Source organism: Pezoporus flaviventris, unplaced genomic scaffold, assembly GCF_033815535.1.
Source record: "Pezoporus flaviventris isolate CSIRO_AGI_PZ_B2104156 unplaced genomic scaffold, CSIRO_AGI_Pfla_v1 ptg000031l, whole genome shotgun sequence".
Classification (NCBI taxonomy): domain Eukaryota; kingdom Metazoa; phylum Chordata; class Aves; order Psittaciformes; family Psittacidae; genus Pezoporus; species Pezoporus flaviventris.
Window position 1 is genome coordinate 48740996 of NW_026892579.1, and position 19774 is coordinate 48760769.

Genomic DNA, 19774 nt, shown 5'->3' on the forward strand with positions numbered 1-19774 from the left:
TTAGGTTTGATGTTTATCTCGCTTTTAATTTGCGCTGGCAGTTTCTCTGTAGCTGCTTGTTTCTTTGTCGCACGGTAAGGCGCAGTTTTCAGTCATAATTTCTACGTGGTGTAGTGATAGTCTGTGCTGTAAATAGCTTTCAACTTGAGAAGTTCACTTTGTGCCAGAGTTAGTAAGGCAGGCTTTCATGAGGCCCGGGGCTGTGTGTGTTTGCTTGACTATTCCTGCCCTTCAGACCGAGGAAAGCATCAAAGGTAGTTTCCGTTTGCTTTTCTTGCATGAAAATAACTGGATACGTGGGCTGAACAATACTGAGTGCAAAAATGTCTGCAAAAACTAGTATGTCTGTAACGGTGTAGGTGAGAGCTGCTTGTTTGCAAGAACCACCTATGAAATGACACTGCTGGGTCATCGGCCTCCTCCTCGTGGAGCCGGTTGCAGGGCTGGAGCTTCGGCTGGTGGAGAGCCTTTGGGGCTGGAGAAGCCAGTCTGAGCTGGGAAAGGCCAGGAGTATCCTCCCACAGTTACTAGATGTGGCTGTGGTGGGCTGCTGCTAGCTTCTGCTGCTTCCACCTCCAGAGATTAAATTTAAAACGCAGAAAGTTCCAATCTGTGATAATTTTATTACCCAAAAACTATGTACCAAAACTCTTACTGTTTCAAGTGTCAGCTAAGGATGACTGTCAGAAGTTTGGCCGGAGAGGTTGTTTGTGCTGGTTGGGTTGGCTTGCTGAGGTGCTTGCAGTGCAGTCAGGTCATCATCTCCTAATGGCTTTTTGGTCATAGTATATGTCAGTATGCTGTATAGGGTGATTTCTTTACCTTGATACATTGAAACAAATGTTTCTTCTAAGCGTAATTGCTGTTGTACTTCAGAAGGAACAGTGAATTTCACAGCTGACCAGTTATGAATACTGTTCAGGCACATTTGAGGCCAGCCTAATGTAGCAAAAGAATTAATTTGAAGAGCTGCTTCATTGTGTCTGTCTCTCTTTAACAGCTCTGATGACATGTCACAGGGAATCAACAAAAGCAGATGGCTGGAGGTGGCTCTTGTTGCTTTGGGGAGTATTCTGTTGAATAGCGAAAGATAAGAAGATAAGCACATTAACACAAAAAGTACTTTGTGCTAAAGTGTGTTAAAACTTAATTTGAGAGCAGATTGAAAAATGGTATATTTTAAGCACATATATTCACTATACTTACTTGATACTGAAAGTTTTCTTTTCCAAGTGCAGGTACAAATTTCCAAGTACAATGATCAGATATGCTTATAAAGTCATAATGTACCAGCACAGCCTCGCAAATGTAATGTTTTGGCAGAACATTCAGGGGAGATGACTGTACCTTATCTTGTGTGACTTATCAAAGGTGTGCTGAGAATAATGTTTTGACCTAACATATAAAAGCATTGGTTATGTTGAGGGCTGCCTAAACTTTAAAACCTGTTATGGACTATCTGTTGACTGAATCTATTTGGCCATCTTGGGGGTTTCCTAAAGGCTGATTATATAATACATTCCTACAGAAGATGTCTCACAAGGATTTAACCGGTATCAACCTCCTGAGGAACATGAATTATTACCAAATAATTGAATGGCTTTTCTTGTTAGTGCTGCAGTGAATATTGTTTCCCCCTAACTTCACCTTCTTAAATTAGGTGTCAAGACCACTAAAAATTTATTTTAGTCTCACTGTGCTTTTCAGGAGAACAGTCGCCATTACTGCTCACTTTGACACTATTTAAGAGCTATGCAGAATGTCATGACTTCATTCCAAACATGCCAGAACAGAACATCATCTGTGTAACCTGTACTCATCAGTCTTCAGGAGTAACTCTTTAAACACAGCTGCAGTTTAAGATTTATGTTCTCCTGGGGGCTTTTTTCGAATTTTAGAGTGATTCTGGGTTTTCTGTATGGATTTTTTTTTTTTTTTTTTGGGGGGGGGGGTGGGGGGGTGGGATGTCTCTGGCTTTCTGTGACTTTCTGTAACTTTTTTTCAGAGAGTTCAGAACTGAGTATAATGAGATCAGTATGGCATTCTGCATTTCTTTGATTCTGCAGACTAATCCTGTAGTATATTTAGTACTTGCAAATCCAGATTTCCCTTCCAGCTAAACAGGAGACCAGAAATTCACAGTTTCTGGGATGCTGCACCAATATGTTGAGGTATGGTAGGAAGTAGAACCTGACAAATCTTGCACCTTTTGATAACACGCACTATCAAGATGAAGGTCATTAGAATGCCTGCAGTGGCAATGCAGTTTTTCTGCAACTGTCTCAGCGTGTGAAAAATCAGTGGCGTTTAAAATCATGTGGCTCAGAAAAGGCATATGATATTTTTGCTTAGCATAAGTGAGGGCATGTATTTTCAGTTCACATTATTGTGGAATTTATTTTGTTCATTTCTAAAAAGTAACCTTCGTTTTGAATATCTGAGACAGATGCATGGTTCATGTGTCATTAAATTAGAAGCTGCAGGAAAACAAAGAACCATCTGGAGACTTGGTGGGGGGCATTTGGAGGTTTCTGGTTAAATGTACTATCAACACAGGAAAAACTATAGTGTTTCAGCTACAAAAGGGTGCAGTGTGCTGGGCATTTTGTATAATTGTTATAGTTTGGTGATTTTTAAACCATCTTCTTTTCATAATTAGGTGAAGCACCAGAATGAAAGACATGGACAATATCAAAACTGTCAAGAAAGAATGGTAGGTCCCAGTTCCTCCCACCCCTTTTTTCCTCTTCCTTTGCTATTGCTGTTTGAGTGTCCTGCTGTGACTTTTCAAACTTCATGTTAATTTTTTGTGTCCACCTGCTCCACATGCATTGAAGTTAAAAAAAAATTGTTTTGCTAAAAGATTTTTGACATACCTGCAATGTTTTTTGAGATGGAAAAGGCTGCGTAAATATTTTTATTTAAAGTAGAAAGGCAGCCTGCAAAATGCTAACTCGCTGTGCATCTCTGTATTTGATATGGAGGTGTTTGGTTTTCCAGTTCTGTTTCCAAGGTAAATCATTAGTGAATACCCAGACTAACATTTTAAGTTTCTTTTGTTCCATTAGGAAACTAAACTGGGGACGGCCCACGTCTGAAATCTCTTTTTTCAGGTTGCTGAGTTTTTCTTTTGTTTAAATATGTTAATCTGTAGGGATTTCTTAGTGGCGCATAGATGCTCTGCAAACAATTCCTTTTTATGCAAATGTATCTAATTACCATTCAAGTAAGCATTGCTGCCCTTGAATTCAATGCAGTTTTACATAAAACTGGATATTTTTCAAGAGCTGGGATTTTTTTTCTCTTCTGAATTGCTTAAAATAGTCTTTTCTGAATCTCCAGTAGGAACAATTCCTGCAATGTTTACCAAAAGCTGCATAATCCTCTTACTATGGAAAGGATCTAAACTGAAAGATAGTTGTTCATTCAGGTTGCATATTTCTGCATTTTGGTGAAAATTGAACAGAAACGGCTGTTACATATACAGTGTTCTACAAAAAGATGTAGTTGATGCACCTGGCAGTCTCCACGGTACTGAAGTCTTCTACTGCATTCCTTCAGTGTGCTCAAGTGGTGTTGAGTTGATTTTTCTTGAGTTTCTCTTATGTACTTCCAAGGACAGCAATGATGTTTCTGTGATGGGGAGGTCCAGGTAGGAGTTGGGAAGTAAATCCTCGGGCAGTTTTCTTGTATGTGGTTTTCAAAGCTTATGGCAAAGGAAGTCACCCAAGCCTGTATCATGGAAATGCTTTAAGGAAGGCCATTCGCTGGTGTGCAGTTACGTGTCTGAGGGTCTGAATTAGAAGTATGAATCATCTAACTTGCGTTCCTTGCACTGATACCAAGTTTAGAAGCTTCTGCATAGATGAATTCACCTTTTCTATTGTAATTCTTTAACTTATGCTTCTGAAATGCAAATAGTAGCAGTAAGAGAGTCATACGAAGTTTCTAGAAAAGGCACAATACAGAGTTGACCTGATGTTTTGTAACAACTGAGTCACCTGGGTGTGGGGAAGCATCCCTTTTACACCTCTTGGTACTGAGCTTCTAGGGTAACTGCTTGTCTTCTAACCTGTTATCCAAGGCTTCATTTTTACTTATGCCTTTGTTCTGCAGGTGTAAATCAGGAACTGATGATCAGATTTTGAATGGTACAGAACAAAGCTGTGAATACTTTGTAGATAATCTTTTTGAAGAAGCTCAGAAGGTTGGTGCTATATGTATGCCCCCAACTACAGTCAAGAACCAGGTAGGCAGAGAATAAAAAAATACTCATGTTTGAAGTAACAGCACTCCAGGATTACCCCAGAAAACATGTTAGAAGTCCAGCAGCCTCATCCAGTGCATCTGTAAATAAGTAAATGCACATGGAATTCAGACAGCAGGAAGAATATCTCCCATCTCTTAGTCAGCCAGGCCTATGCTTCAGTGCTTCTGGCTCTTACTTATAGTGGGTTTAGTGTTCTTCTAGGACTTACACTGGCATAGGCTACGGCAATTCTGCTTTATTAGCAAGGGGAGTGAACTGATCATGAGGTGCAAGGAATCATGACAAGTACTGTTACATAAGTTTTAAGAGTTGTAGCTTTTTCCTTCTAGAGGCATAGGCCAGATTTTTTTTTTCTCTCTCATTTGTATAGTTCTGGTAGTAGTGAAATGTTTACTATGGGCTTGTATCTCAGTGATTCTGTCCTTTTCATATTTTTCTGTTGTTCCCTAAAGACTGGTCAGGGGCTGGAGAAACAGCCATGTAGAGCAAAGATGTCAAGGAGAAATTTTCAGTGGGCGTTGCTGGAAATCATGTTAGTGGAGCCAGGAAATTCCAGTTCTGAAATAGTGTTCCATGGCAGTACTTCTGTCAATGTCTAAATGCGGAGTTGGTGTGGAATAGTTAGTCTATGTTAAACTCGCAAACTGGCTTACTGTAGAGGAGCTCTCCCATGATGAGACTTCCGTATGCATAGGTGCCATAAGACACAAGACTTAAAGGAATGTCATTTTGCTGAGTGCTGCGTGCCTTTTTGACAGACTACCCAACCAAAAGAGAAGCTATTTTATTCAGCAGTTTGCCCATGCTATGTGCTCTACCAGTCATCAATGTGTTTAGCAATCATCTTCTAACAAGTTAAACTGCAAAAAAAGAAAAAAAAAGATGAAATTGTAAAGTACTGTCAAGCCTAGTTCAAGCTGATTTCCAGCTGAGGTGAATTCTGCATTTGTACCTGCTTTATATACCTCACATGCAGCCAAGTATCTGTCAAGACAAGATTATTTCAGGGGTCAGACCTTAATGATCAAATGTTCTTTAAATGGTGTGATGCATAAATACGAAAATGTAATCCCAAATATATATCCATGTTAAAGTTGAAGAAATTTTAGTGAACATTGTGAAAGCTACAAGTTAAAGTAGTGAATGTTTTCTGCAAAGTTAGTAAGCTATTGTGGTTTTTTTGTTTGTTTTTTTTTTTATTGCCCTAATACCAATGTTTTGAATACACCAGAAATTCCAGGGTGACATAAATGTATGACTATCTGAAAGTAAATTTTCTGATACTTGCTGCATTTCCTGAGTGAAAAGCTTCTGCGTGAAGTATTTCAGTGCTTTACTTGCAGAAAATCCTCCTGAATGATTAAAACAAGGCTTTACCCAAATAAATCCCCAGCTGGACTATTCTGGTTGCTGGTGTTCCAACACCAGGCATGTGTGTGCTCTCAAATTAGCTCTTGAAGAGTTGCAGCTGGCTGGGATATTCCAGCTCTTTTTTGTTTTTTTTTATTCTTTCTTTTTTTTTTTCCTGCGGAATTGAAGTTGTTCCTGACATAGGGAAGCAAAATGATTGGGAAGGTTTATTTCTAACTCTGATTGACACAAGATATTTAGAAATGTCACTTACCCCTTGCAGTTGTTCTGCCTGCTGGCACAGAGCTGAAACAGATTATAGCAAGCCTTCTCTTGGTATTTTTAGTCCATGCAGTGGATGATTTACAGTTATAGGGTACTGTGGGTATACCAAGCTGTTCTTACATCAGCGGTGTTATGAGAATTGTTCTTACTTTATAGGTTGATGTAATCATTAAACTTTGGAAAAATGGGTTTACAGTAAATGATGGTGAACTTAGGAGCTACACTGATGTTGCAAACCAGCAGTTCTTGGACTCCATAAAAAAAGGGTGAGTTTTGTGTTCTTAATCAGCCTGAGTTAGTGTGCTTTGGGTAGCACTTAGCTTATGCTCTAGGTTTTTTACATAGCTGCTTGGCTTTGCTGCACTGCAGTATCCCTGTAGGAGTGCAGGCCGCCGCTTGACTCAGTTCCTGCAGTGTTAATGGCTGTTTTAACATCAACAGGTTTAATATAGCTTTCAATTGCAGCACTCGTACAGTTGCTGATGAAATAGATAAAAGTGAGTGTTGGTGGGGGGCACAGCAGGTGCAAAATGAAATAACGAATAAATCAGAATACCCAGTAAGAGCTACTCATCAATGGTACTTTGGCTAACGAACTCAATGCACAAGGGGTTTAGCATTTCTGTTTTTATGGTCTTTGTTTCCTTTTTATTGATGATAAGCCTTAAATGGGCACAGTTTATCCGTTTAACATCAAGAAACTCTGATCAATCTTATATTTCAGACACCTTTCCCAGTCCAAACTTGCTATCTCAGTCATTTGTGTGTAGCAGTCTTACTGTTATCCCCTTGTTATCAGGATAGCATGATTTGTGTTATTTGCTAGTGTTTGCAATGTTACTTTAAAAAAGCAGGTTGACCATACAAACCAGTGTAATTTTGAGCCTTTAATTTGTAGTCTGTTTCCTTACCCCATTCAAATGCAGAGGCAAATAAAATTTTATTGAGAATATAATGTAATAATTCCTTTTCAAGTATGGGAAACTACTAAGCCATTGTAATTTTTGTATTTTGCATACTTTGCTAGCCCATCAAAACCACTATTTTTACACTATTTCTCCTCTGTAGCTGTTGCCTGTGTTAGTTGTAATAGCAATTAACTGCACTTTTTAAAGTGCTTTGCTCGCTTTGTATGCGTGCATCAAAAGTTTGCTGCCTTTCTTCCACTGTTTGCTTGTGAACATACTAATTACAAGATGGTTCCTGAATAATTGTTGATGGTAGAGGAGCACTTAGTACAGCCCCTGTGCCAGCTGAGCCCCACCACCCAAAAATGTACTGTCTGCATCAGAGCTCATAGAGAAATTCATTGTTGTGTTCTGCTTAATGCAAATAAAGCGTTACTGACATGGTACTGCTACACTAGAAGTGTAGCTATTGGCAATGATCTAATTTTTAAAAGCTGAGATTCATGTTTATTTGTAATTAAACACATTGTGTCTAAACTCAGTTCTTTCTCTTTAAAAGCCAATTCTTTTTTCTTGTTTCATTATGGGGATAAAATAATTGAACCCTTTGCAGCAATGTATGGCAATACTGAACTTCCTGCACATCATATGCTTTGGAGTGGTAACTGCTGAGTAAATTTAAACATCATTCAGCTTGCATGATAATGTCTTTATTATTTGCTTTTTAGTTAATTTGCAGTTCAGGGACCTCAGATACCTATTTGGTATACTGAAAACATATACTGTGTAACAGCTCTTTTTATGACTTTTTTTTTTTTTTTTTCCTTAAGGGAACTGCCTTTTGAGCTACGCAAAGTTTTTGATAAAGAGGAGGTAGATGTGAAAGTGGAAGATAAAAAAGATAAATTGTATTTGTCATCACAAAAGCCAGTGTTTCATCCTTTTTCTGGACACGGTTACAGATTAGGAAGGTGAGTAGTCTGACGTAATCTGTGACTGAGTAGCTGAAGTGAGCTATACGTGTGGTAAAGGTTCTCATAATTCAGGTTGGAAGTGATCTCTGGAGTTCTCTAATCCAAGCTTCTGTTCAAAGCAGGATTAGGTGTGGGAGCAGATGAGGTTGCTTGGGCTTTTATCGAGTTGGACTTTGAAATTCTGTATGAGTGGAAGCTGTGCAGCCTGCTTCGGTGCTGGACTGTACTCATGGGAAAGAAATTTTTCCTGTGTCCAGTGTGAACGTCTCTTGTTTCAGTTTATGTCCACCATGAGCTTGGCTCCCTGCTCTGGATAACCTTCTGTAGACCCTGGCTAGCTCCTGTTAGGTTTTGTCTTCCCTAACACCATCTCTTCCAGAGGCTGTACAATCTCTCCTCATCCAACTTCTTCTCAGAGGGCAGATGCTCCAGCCTGTGGCTATCTTGGTGGCCCTCCATGGAACTTGCTCCAGTTTGTCTTTATTTTGGGTACCAAATCCGAGTGCAGTATTTAGGTGTGTCTGACATGTGCTGCATGGGGCATAACTGGCTCTGACAATCTACTGTCTGCTGGTTAATACAACCAGGATGTGGTTGGCTTTCTTTATTCAAGGTCTCAATACTAGCAGAACTGTTTCCAGCTGAAAGGCTGTCACTATTCTGTGATTTAAGAGAAAAGAATCTCTTTTAAAGCTGTATGTGCAGTACATTTTGCAAGAAGAGTGGAGTATGACAATCCTATAAAGGGAAATGAAGTAGTAAGGTTATTTTGCATTCCCTTAAAATTCCTTAGTATTTAACCATATATTTATTGCAGTAAGATATTATACTGTGTTACAGTGATCATCTTTTGTTTACTCCATGAGTCTCTTATAGTTGGAAAGTGTCAGCCACTAATGCCAGTGCTAAAACTGGACTTGATTTATAACCAAACAGTACTGTATTTTGAAAGGCTGTTGCAAAGGGGCAGGCCAGGAATTCCTGTATTTGATCCCTGTGACTTTTGCTTCCTCCAGCCAAATTATATGTTTCACATACCCATGTGGTGTAAGACTTGCATGCCTATAAGAGGAGACTTCAGCCTAGAGAACAGAACCCATTCAGTGACAAAGGAGCCTACAGGAAGCCTTCACAGGTGGGACTGCCTAGTGACCTGCTGGGTGGCTTGGCAGACTGCAAAACCTTAGGTGAAGAGCTGTTCTGATTAAGCAGAAAAGTCTTGCTGTTAAGGCCCAGTGCTTACTCTGAGGGAAAGCATGACCTGGTGTCCTGGGTTCAGCAGTAGCTGTCATTTTTCTCCTTAGAAGCTGGTGCAGTGCTGTGGTTTTGACTTTTGGCCTGGGAGCAGCACTGATAACACCGATGTTTTAGTTACTGCCCAGATGTTTAGTCTGACCAAGGACTTCGTGAGCCTCATGCTCTGCCAGGGAGGAGGGGAAGTCGGGAGGAAGCAGAGACAGGACACCTGACCCAAATTAGCCAAAGAGGTATTCCATAACGCAGCACATCATGCCCAGGATGTAACTGAGAATTACCTGGAAGGGCACTCGCTGCTCGATCGGGCTCAGTTGGCGGGTGGTATCATATTCTCTTCCCTTGTTATTTCCCTTATCATTCTTATTATTGGTGGTATCAGTAGTGATTTGTGTTATACCTTAGTTACTGGACTGTTCTTATCTCAACCTGTGGGAGTTACATTCTTTTTGATTCTCCTCCCCATCCTTCTGGGAGCGGGGGAAGTAAAGGGGGAGGAGTGAGAGAGCGACTGCATGATTTATGGCTGACTGGGTTTAAACCACGACACCTGGGTAGGAACAGATGAGGCAGCAGGGTAAGAAGATAATAATGTGCAGAATAAGTGACTGATAATAGTAAAGGATGAGTTGTTCCAGGCTGCCTCAGAGAAGCAAGTATCTGTTTTATCAGATTTATCTGTTTCTATAGCACAGCCATTCAGTTGCTGCATGCTTGAGTAGATATGGTCAATAGGAAAAGTCTTCCCTTGAGAGACGGATGAAATGCTGCAGGACTTGATTTTGGTAGCGCTGAAATCCTAAGCAAACAAGAGTCATGAGCTTAACCTTATCTAACAGTAGACCTCTGTATAGCAAAAGCAAACTGTCTTTAGTGTACTGAGTTTCTGCTGCTAACCATTGCTAAATGGGAGGGTGTTCTATTGCTTGTCATGCTCTGTCATGCCTACAGCAAGTAATGATCTTGCTTCCCAAAAGGCAAGTTAGGCTCTGGAAGGATGCTATTCTGTGTATTTCAGTTGGCTGGTCTTGTACACTGAGACATCCTACAACTTGCTCAGCATTTTTCTTTTTTTTTCTTCATGGACTAGATAAAATGCCTTTTTTTTATCTACTCTTGCTCCAGTCAGTGCTATGCTATCGGAGCCTTTCATTTAAAGGTTAGTAAATAACTTCTGCTGATGTTGGAACCATGATCTGTGAGTGCTCTTACTCAATAAACTAGTGCTCACTTCCTGATGTTAATAAATGTCCATTGCATATGCTACTCTTTCAGCGAAAATCTTTGTGGGGAAATAGTAGTGGTGCCGATACCTGTAAGAAGTTTTAAGTTGTTTTACTCTCTTCCCACAGTTGCATTTGTGTGCTTAATCAGAAATGAGACATATGACTGAACAGTTTACTTCAGTTTATGACCCAGTTAAAGTTCTGCTTTGCAAAACCACTTTCTTTTAATAGTCTATCGATTTTCTGACAGTGTTCCCAGGTGGAAGGATTATGTGGCGGATGAACCACTATGAATCAGTCTGTTGAGTGGCTCATTATAACTTTTCATAGAGGGGGAAAAATGGAGGAACTAGAAATATAGTGGTTGATGTAACTCACATGAGCTTGATCCCTCTCTTTGTTTTACTGGAGAAACAAATGAGACTTATTTTCCAATGTACCTTATGAACCCATATGATTGATTGATGGCTTGGCTTCGCGAACGAGGATTTGGGAAGGGCTTACCCACACTAGCCTAGGCCCTGGCAGATGACCCCATATAACTAATAGATATATTCTGGTTTGTCTACCACCTTTCAGCTGCATTCAAGAGTCTGGGATTATAACAAGATTTGTGACTATGCTTTTCTATTCATCTTATCAATGCTTTTTAAGGACTGCCTCAGAAGCATGTTAATTAAACTGTTGACTGAAATCCCTTGGAGCAAAGTGGCCTTGCTCTATAACTTCATTAGGGTAAAACACTGTGTGCCAAGCTTCTTAACCATTAGTCACAGTAAGGTATGATACCTAACATTTGGGATTCTTGTTTTTAGAAAATTGACAGGATGCTCTTATGTCTTTTCAATCTTTAGTTTACATCTTCTTTGTATAATCTTATAACAGAAATAAGCCTTTAAAAGGGGTGATAATGCTTTGATCTGAAGCAAATAAGAGACTTACGTTCTTGCTTTTGTGATTTTGGTCAAAACTCCCACCACTAGATTGGTTTTATCTGTCAGCAAAGTTATTAAGTATAGGAATGCTTTAAACCTTAGTGAATATAGATCTTCTGACTTTCTCTTGCAGCTTCACTTAGCATGTTGCCTGCAGTTTCAGACATACAGGCTATTGAAAGAATGCTCTTAAGTGCCTACCACAGTGACTGTGAGGGAAGTTGGTTCGAGAATGACACCAAAATCCATATCCATTTCAGACAGTTCTGTGAACTACAACTGTGACCAAGCTACAGTGTAGTTGAGCCCAGGCTAAAGCAGCTGCCAGGCATCCCCATGGCTGACTACCTCTCTCCAGCCTCCACTATACTGGGGTCAGCTGGTGCATACACAACTGTATATGCTTCAGTGTCTGGATCTGGAATTGAACACTAAGGAACTGATAAAGTAGACAGCAAACACTGATCACTGCTGTACTGAAGTAGGGCTTGAACTTTTGTGGAGGTTTTTCGCTCTGCTCACAAGACTGTTTAACAGTGTTGATGGTTCTCAAGTGTTTTTTTCCAGATCTGGAGGACAGTGAGGTTTTATTTTGTATTTGGGTCAAGCATAAACAGAGCCTGGGTGTGAGATAAGTAAATCAGTACAGGTAGGTGGGTGATAATAAGTCACTTGTACTGGGAGCACCAGGATATTGTACAGATGTGCCTCTTGGAATATATTGGTGCCAAGTTCTTGTGCCCCAGCTGATTTCTGTGTAACACAAAAGAGTTCTGTGCTTCTCATCTGCCTCCAGTTGCAATGAACATCACTTACTACTCACTTAGGAATGAGATTCCTTGAGTCTCATTCTTTTTGCAGAGTTTCAATGGAGGAAATAAAAAGTGCCTCTGCTGGCTGATAGCCTGGAAGTGAGAGCACTTAACTAGGCAGTGGGTCATTAAGTTTTTTAAATACCTCAGACTGAGCAGGACTTTTGAGCCCAAGACTTTATTAGCCTGAATATATTAAGTCCTTAGCCATATTTGTTTGAGTAATAAATTTGCTGTGATTTTTCTGCTTTATGATTAAACTAAGATACGCACAAGAACATAAGGATGCAAAGCAGGTGTAGTATTAAGACTGTTGCTCTGTGGCCATTGGTTACCGACTGCTCTCTGAAGAAACAGTATCTCATCAGTTTTCTGTGCAAAGAGAAAGCTTTTCAGCAAACCACTGTGAAATATTTGTGTAGTTTGTGACCACAGCTGAGCTCAGAAGAAATGGTAACTCCTTAAATCACTGCTATTGTTTTGTAAGCAAACATCTGGTTATACTCTCGTGGGCTGAGGATATGCCTGTTGGATCAGGCTTTCTGATGACTTAAACAGTACATGCTGAACAAGCCTAGTCCTGAGAGCAGCAGTAAGTTCTAGACATTTCTTCAGAATAAAAATTTTTGCCAGTAATTTATTGTTTTTAAGACCACGCACTTGGACTGAGGTCCCTGTATTCTGTGAAGTCATTTTATGGATCTTTGCCCTTGTGATAGTGACTTAGAAAAAAAACAAAATGCAATGCTGTGTGCATCAGGCTGGATTTTTCACATGAACTCAGTTTCTCTGATAGATGAGTAATGCTTCTAAGATGAAATAGATGCTTCTGGGGTCTAAATCAAGGCTAACAGCATTCACTTAAATTGAGTTACTGTAATCATATTACAGTGAAAATTAACATTGAGTATGCAAATTCAATACTCAAACCCCTTAAAGTTTCACCTGTGTGATTAGAGTACAAAAAACGCACGAGGAATGTTCAGACTGTTTTATCTCTTGTGTATTCCTATTTAATCCTTTGATATTTAAGTTCCTTTCCATCTTGTAAAAATGTTTAACATGAGCAAACTGAAATTCTTTAGCATGTTGAAGTCTTCAAGAGAAAGTATTGGCATACAGTTTAACAGAAAAGCTGACATTTATGTAGGTATTCCTATATTTGTTAGAAGTCATCAATACACCCTGAACCAGGGCAGAAAGCTCCAGAAGCAAAGATCTGGAGGGAGGTTCAAGCTCACGTATGTACACAGAAGGCATAACCTTATCTGGCTTTTCTTTTCAGTGCTACTCCAAGGATAATCTCCAAAGTAAGAGATGATCATCAAGGACCTGACAACAAAAGGCACCTCCCTTTAGTACCGTTAAACAATTTGGAGCCTATCACTAACATCCAGATCTGGTTAGCTGATGGAGAAAGGATAATTCAGAAATTCAATGTTTCTCACAGGTAAGATTTATTTTAGCACTTTCATAAACATTTGCATCTGACCTGCTTGTCTTATGCCTGTAGGCATGAAAAGTCTCTAATTTCTGTGAATCATCTTACCTCCTCAGTTCACATAACACTGGACTGCTGTTCAGCTCCATCTAGAAAACCGCTTTTCAGATGTTAAGAAACCTGTCAGCTGATGAGAGGAGCATAAGAGACATGTGAACTGATGTTAGTAGACAGCAGATAACTCAGCATAAATGAAAATCTAAGGCAACTGTAGGAGCTGTTGGTAGGTTAGTGGAAGTTAAGGTGTATGTATTGCTCATTACTAGAGGAAACAGCTTTTTAAGATGACAGATCTCTCACAAAATGACTACACCTGGAGCAAATTGCTTAGCAAAAAGCCTGCTAGTCGCTGGGCACAGACAGCACCACAGGTAGGAGCTGGAGGGTGTGACTCTGGGGTTGAGCCACAGAAACATCCTGGGAGGGCCAAAGTCAGTGCACTAGGCAGCGGAGGGTCATTACTGGCACATCAACGTGGACACAGTAGAATGTATGCAGTGTGTTTAATTCTTAAGTAGTAAAATTTCCAGCTCTCAAAGAGGCTTATAAATGGTGATTACATAAGAAGGTATTGGCACAGCGTATGTCTGCAGGATCTTTGAGAAAGTAGGATTAACTGTTTCAGTTGTAGATCTGCTGTCTTTAGAAACCTTTCTCAAATTTGTAATTTAAGAAATTACTCCACTACTAGACAGTCACACCAGAGAAAGGATATGTTTCCTGTGCTTCTCTGTGAAGTAATTTCGAAGTCATCATAGCTCTAATACAACCCAGGCTGCTGTCAAGGTAAACAGTGTGTGTCTGTGGCTGGTCAGAAGAAAAGCTCAGCAGCTGAAGGTTAATGGCTGTAACTTTTTCTTTAACTTGTACTAATTTATTACTGCTAGTGGCATAAGGTATAAACTAAAACACTGTTGCCATGTACTGCTAAAGGATGAACTGCTATTTCAGCTATAAACACTGAAGGGCTTAATATCTTAATTATTTCAGGTTTCACACATTTAAGTATATTTAGAACCTTTTTGTCTTCGTGGTAAGTAGCAGTTTGAACAGCTGCTAAGTGCTTTTGGAGGAGGAAAAAAAGAGTGAGATAAGCAGAACAACAATATGTGATACTTTTCTTGAAGTAGTTTGAAATAAATACTCCATCATAACCTATCCTTTCATCACAAGATCAGCATATTTGTGCTACAGACAGTATTTGAGCATGACCTAAAGAGAAATAGGAGGAAATCCTTTTAGAGTCCAAAGCCCTTAAGCATTATGATTGTATGTGTAGCACTCCTTCTCATGGAGAAGCAGAAAACAGTCAACTCTTCGTTAATTAAACTACAGGTCAATAACCTGTATCATATATATATATATATATATTGCAGTGCCTGGGTAGATAAATTACTTCTACCCTTTTACAAATAGAGTGTGTGTGTGTGCCACGGTAACTGCTGCTTTAGTAAGATGTGGTTCGTGATGAAAGGTTGACGTTACAGCATTGGGGCTGTAGTATGGGGAGTTGAGGAGACATGAGAGTAAAGCAACAAGCAGAGCAGTGCTGTAGGAACAGCACACCTTGAGTTGAGCTGTGTTCTTCCTTAAGCAGTTGCAAAGTTAGTGTGACCCTGGAGCATCGTCTATGGAGCCTGGACAGGAACTTGTCCATCCTAAAGCAGGTAGCTGGCAGCCAGTTGCCTGAGCTGCAACTTCAATATCATGCATGTAGACACCTGTAAATGTCAAAACCAGAATCTATTCCTGCTTGAGATTTTTCAGGCTTTAGGCCTGTAAGACCAAGTGCTGTCTCTTGATTGAGGCCTGCATGCACAGGAATTAAAACCTGGCTATATCTGGCCTAGTAAGTGTGGCTAAGCCATGAAGGTCATCTGTGCTGCCTAACTGTTAGGATGATTTTGGCCAAGCCAACTAGCAGTTTCTCAGGTGATACCTAGGCTTGGTTTGGATCTTAGCTCAGTATTCCAGGATGCACTAAACCCCATTGGCTACCCTGTGCATGGGGGAGACAAAGGATGAGTTTAATAATTTGTCAGTAGCAGGAGGCTGTCAGCTGGCCTCAGGATGAGGGAATGACCATTGACAATATGTTTATTTTACTGGTATAGATGTATCCTGTCATCTTCATTTTCTAATTAAATTGGTCAATTCTGACTCTTCCATAGCAAAACCTCGGTCTTGCTCGCTTGTTGCAAGGTTCTTCGCAACAGGCAGCTTGAATCTGTAATGAATTCACTGATACACCTGCTTGGGTTGAAGGAGACTGTATTTAGACCTAGATAAGCTATCCAGACAATTTTTGCAAACCTTTTTTTTTTTTAGTGTTATGGTTCTGCTACATTTACCACACACTAGAGGCATACATTTAATTCTACCTCTTGGCTACAGAAACCTCAGGTAAGGGCTCCACCAGCTGGTTAAGAAATAGTAGGCTGGTGTAACTACCATCTGAGCCACAGGGAAGCATTTGAGAGCTCAGAGTAAGATACTCATCCTTTTTTTCCTTGGGAATGCTCTCAGAGCAGACGAGCCTTGGTCACTGCCTCCCAAGTGGATCAGGCACTTTAGGATTCCATCCATTTATACTCCTCCATTTCTGCGCCATCAGCTATTTCATGAAGTGGTTGTCTCATTTTCTTTTTGTGGTGACTGTCTGTTGTGCATATAGTCTGTGCTGGCAATGGAGTACTCTAATGCTGAGTTCTCTTTCTTTCTTCTCAGAATAAGCCATGTCAGAGACTTCATAACAAAGTATCAAGGATCAGAGGGAAGTGTCCCCTTTACGCTGACTACTTCGCTGCCATTTCGAGAGCTGCGAGATGAGACACTCACACTACAGGAAGCAAAGCTTCAAAATGCAGTTGTTGTTCAGAGACTTTGGAAAACAACTGAACCTTTCAGGCTCTTAGTGATGAAAACACCTGACAATGACTATAAAACTGCTGCTACACCCAATGGACAGCTCAAGAATGAGCGAAAAAACACTATCAAAAGTACATGATCAAATTAGCTTTTAACTGGCCAAAACCTGCATGCAGGTGGAACTATACAAAACCAAAAATGTAACCAGCAATATCTGGATGCACTCTCATCCTCCCGTACTGTGCTCTTAGAGAGCAAAATTTGTGCTGTGCTATCATTTGCTATAATAGAAGTATTTTTAACTAAATTTGGTGGTCAGAGACTGGCTATAATGTAGCAGAGGTAACTGTAGAACAGGTCATCCTTATAATTCCTTAGGTAGAAAGCTTCTAAGTTCTTAGTATATTTAAGTGGAACAGTTCTCTGAGATTTATTTACTACTGACAGCACCTTTTAAGGAACAAATAGTATTTATTTTTGCACTTTGGACAGTGAGACTGAACAGATTGTTTCACTTACATTTTAGAGTAAGCTGCTGCAGTTTGCATTCTTCTCACAGTAACTTTTAGGCAACAGATGTTCAGGGAAGCTCACATTTGAACTCTTATCTAACTTGTAAACCTTCAGTATCTTCAGGATTTAACTTTTTCACAAGATATGCAGTGTAATGTTCTGTCGGGTCTTCACATGATGGTAGGTGCATGTGTGAGAAGATAGAAATGAGGTAGTCTGGTGCATACTGCATATGAAGTGCCTCAGAGTTCTGAAGGAATTGTTATTACTAGAACTAGTGGTAGAGAGGGTTTCTGCCTCTCTTGTGCTCCTACGAGTGTCTTGGAGATTGTGATGTTAAACTACCTAGCTCATTAGGATAGAAACCCACTTTTATAGCCTTGTCGCACAAAAACTTCAGCTTTTGTGGAGATTACCATACAAAATAGTGGTTTAGACAGATGTAGTTGGCTTCATACTATGTATCTGCCTGTGTCCTGAACTGAGACAATAACTGCATGTGGCCAAGTTTCAAAGACGTTGAAAATCCTTATTTGAAAACTGTGGTTTCTTTCCTCTTCCCCTCACTCCCCTTGCCCCATTTCCAACCAAATTGATTGTTTTGGTATTCATGTACTTGAGGCATAAAATCTGTAGCCAACTATTCCATGTTTTGCTAAAGGAGATATCAACATAAAAATTAAATATTTTGTACTGTGTTTGCCAAGTAGCATGTGGGTTTGTGAATGGAGCTAGAGTCTCTAGTAAGACTTCAATGAGTGCTGACTAGTCTGTGCTACCTATGCAAGCGAATGGGGTTGTAATTCTTTTGCATTGTTAAATGAAAGATGGGTTTGAGATTTCCTGTTTTTTTTCTAAGTAGAAAAATTATTTAATTGGACTGACTTGAATTCCATAAAAGTTCTGTTACTTCAAACTAGACATGTGCTTGCTTCATTCCCAGGAATGTAAAAACTCCTTCGCTTCATCATCTCTCCAGGTATGTTTGAGTGCAGTGAAATGAAAGACAACTGCACAAATACCTATTCAGTGTATTCAGAAAGCAAATCTCAGAAACCTATGCAGTTAACTGTTCTCAGTCCTATAAAGTTGATGTGCTGGTGTATCATTCAGGTTTATGTAGCAAATAATCCAACTAGATTTTCTTTGCTCTTGCACTGACTCCTCTACTATATGTAAAGTTTACCAGATCTCTAGTAATAGAAGGAATGTGCAGACAAATCTACTAGTAAAATTGAAGAGACAAGTCACTCACAGACACAGATCTAACCCTCAGTCTGCAGAACTTCCAGAACACTGAATTTTGTTAACTGGTGCTTTTGAATTTGTCTTAATGTAAAACTGCTGGAAAACCTTACATGCTTGATTGTGAGCTCAGTTGTTCGTATCTAAAAGGTGCATGAAATGTCAAAATACATAGAATTCAAGCTAGTCACAGTTATATATATGGTATATGCTAGTCAAAGTAATATACTATTCCTGCATTTATAGCATAGAAATTCAAAGGAGTAAGTAGTGTAGGATTGATGAGGAGAAGTGTCAAATTTTAACATAGGTAAATCCATTTTGCTTGTCAAAAAATCATGGTTTTGGAAAGGAGCAGTATTTCAACACTGGTTCATGTCTGCTACCACTATCATAAGAGACTGGGTAGTTTGTCTGGCTATCTATTGTGCTTTACTGAAATAGGATAGTTTTGGCTACAGCTTTGGTGTATTTCTATGTAATTGCAATTTGAAAGTGTCATGATCTTAATTACAAAATGGGAGCAAATTTTTAAAAAAAAAATCAGGAGTGATGCTGACTGCACTAATCCCTGTTAGGCTAGAAAGTGCCTTTAAAAAAAAGGCAACAAACTGTGACTGGATAACTCACTGATTTGGAGAAAATCTTTGGAATGAATACAGGGCTCTCCTAAATCTAATTGGTTTCAGTTAGTCTGTAAAGACTGATTGGCTACCTGTAGTGCCTGGACAGCCTAATCTCTTGCTTAGTTCTGTAGACGGCTATTGTGCATTGGTCAAACAACAGTAAAAGTAGCCTGATCAGTGCTTGAGTTTGTGAAACACACAAATGCTATCACTTAATTGTTTCTCACAAGCTTTTGGTGTTTTGAGTAAAGCCTGTGTATTTAATATAATTTACAGCAAAATTGAAATAGCCTAGAAAAGAAGAAAGAAAGGAAATGTTTTCTTCAGGTTTTCTTCTTTTTCTTTTCCAGATGCGGGTAACAAAGATTTAACTTGTTATGAGGACACTGTGTCAAGAGAAAATGAATATCCTAAATGTTGAATTTGAATGTTAGATGCATACATACCTTGTATCTAGCTTGGTATTTTAAAAGAAATGTTGAGGTCAAGGGGCTGAGCAGTCCACCTCTGCTTTGGAGCCTCAGATTTTAGGGGCCCTTTGGAGCCCAAAAAGCTTCAGTTTTCAACAAGGCCTATTAAGGCCACAATTTCAGTTTTGTGTTGAAGGTCTGTTTCTAAGATATTTTTTTTTTAGATTTTTTAATGCCTTGTTCTTTCAGAATCTCACAATTTTTCTGCAATTATTCTTGTCAAATGACTTTGTCCAGGATTTGCATATCAGTAGTTTATGATGTAGTTTGCAATGTCTGTCAAATACCAGAGTGACCCCTGTCAATACCAGAGCTCTTTGAATCCGCCGAGCCAGGAAGCTTATAGATCAGTCATTGCACAGATCACCAGTCCCCGGGTGCTTGTTGGCTTGTTTAACCTACCTTTTCTCAGGCTGTCTCGCTGTTGAAAGAGTTCACACTTCAAAATGCAGTTGGGTTTTTTTCCCTCGATACGGAGCATGCTTACAAGGCCCTTTTCCTGTGGGCAGAGGGGTGATGAGCTTTTGCTGCCCAAAG

General features: G+C 39.6%; 1 protein-coding gene across 7 annotated transcripts; it reads left to right on the forward strand.

The window, feature by feature from the left end:
* Nucleotides 1-18: 18 nt before the first annotated feature.
* UBXN2A (UBX domain protein 2A) lies at nt 19-18820 on the forward strand. 7 transcript variants are annotated; one of them, XM_061460916.1, is made up of 8 exons: nt 20-254; nt 2660-2713; nt 4117-4249; nt 6062-6171; nt 7644-7784; nt 13300-13464; nt 15844-15918; nt 16243-18820. In XM_061460916.1, the coding sequence occupies exons 2-8, from the start codon at nt 2673-2675 to the stop codon at nt 16520-16522; spliced, it is 945 nt and encodes a 314-aa protein (XP_061316900.1). In that variant the 5' UTR covers nt 20-254; nt 2660-2672; the 3' UTR covers nt 16523-18820. The 7 variants fall into 7 exon arrangements, with proteins under 7 accessions (XP_061316905.1, XP_061316900.1, XP_061316899.1 ...); XM_061460915.1 differs by lacking the exon at nt 20-254 and adding an exon at nt 297-1371; XM_061460917.1 differs by lacking the exon at nt 20-254 and adding an exon at nt 1977-2171 and having other exon boundaries at nt 4117-4207.
* Nucleotides 18821-19774: the final 954 nt, after the last annotated feature.

What these genes read in the sequence shown, in the direction of transcription:
- UBXN2A (XM_061460916.1), top strand. Translation starts at nt 2,673, where the DNA reads ATGAAAGACATGGACAATATCAAAACTGTCAAGAAAGAATG. An exon ending in AAAACTGTCAAGAAAGAATG is followed by an intron (nt 2,714 to 4,116) that starts GTAGGTCCCAGT and finishes TTTGTTCTGCAG; the next exon opens with GTGTAAATCAGGAACTGATG. An exon ending in CACGGTTACAGATTAGGAAG is followed by an intron (nt 7,785 to 13,299) that starts GTGAGTAGTCTG and finishes TTTTCTTTTCAG; the next exon opens with TGCTACTCCAAGGATAATCT.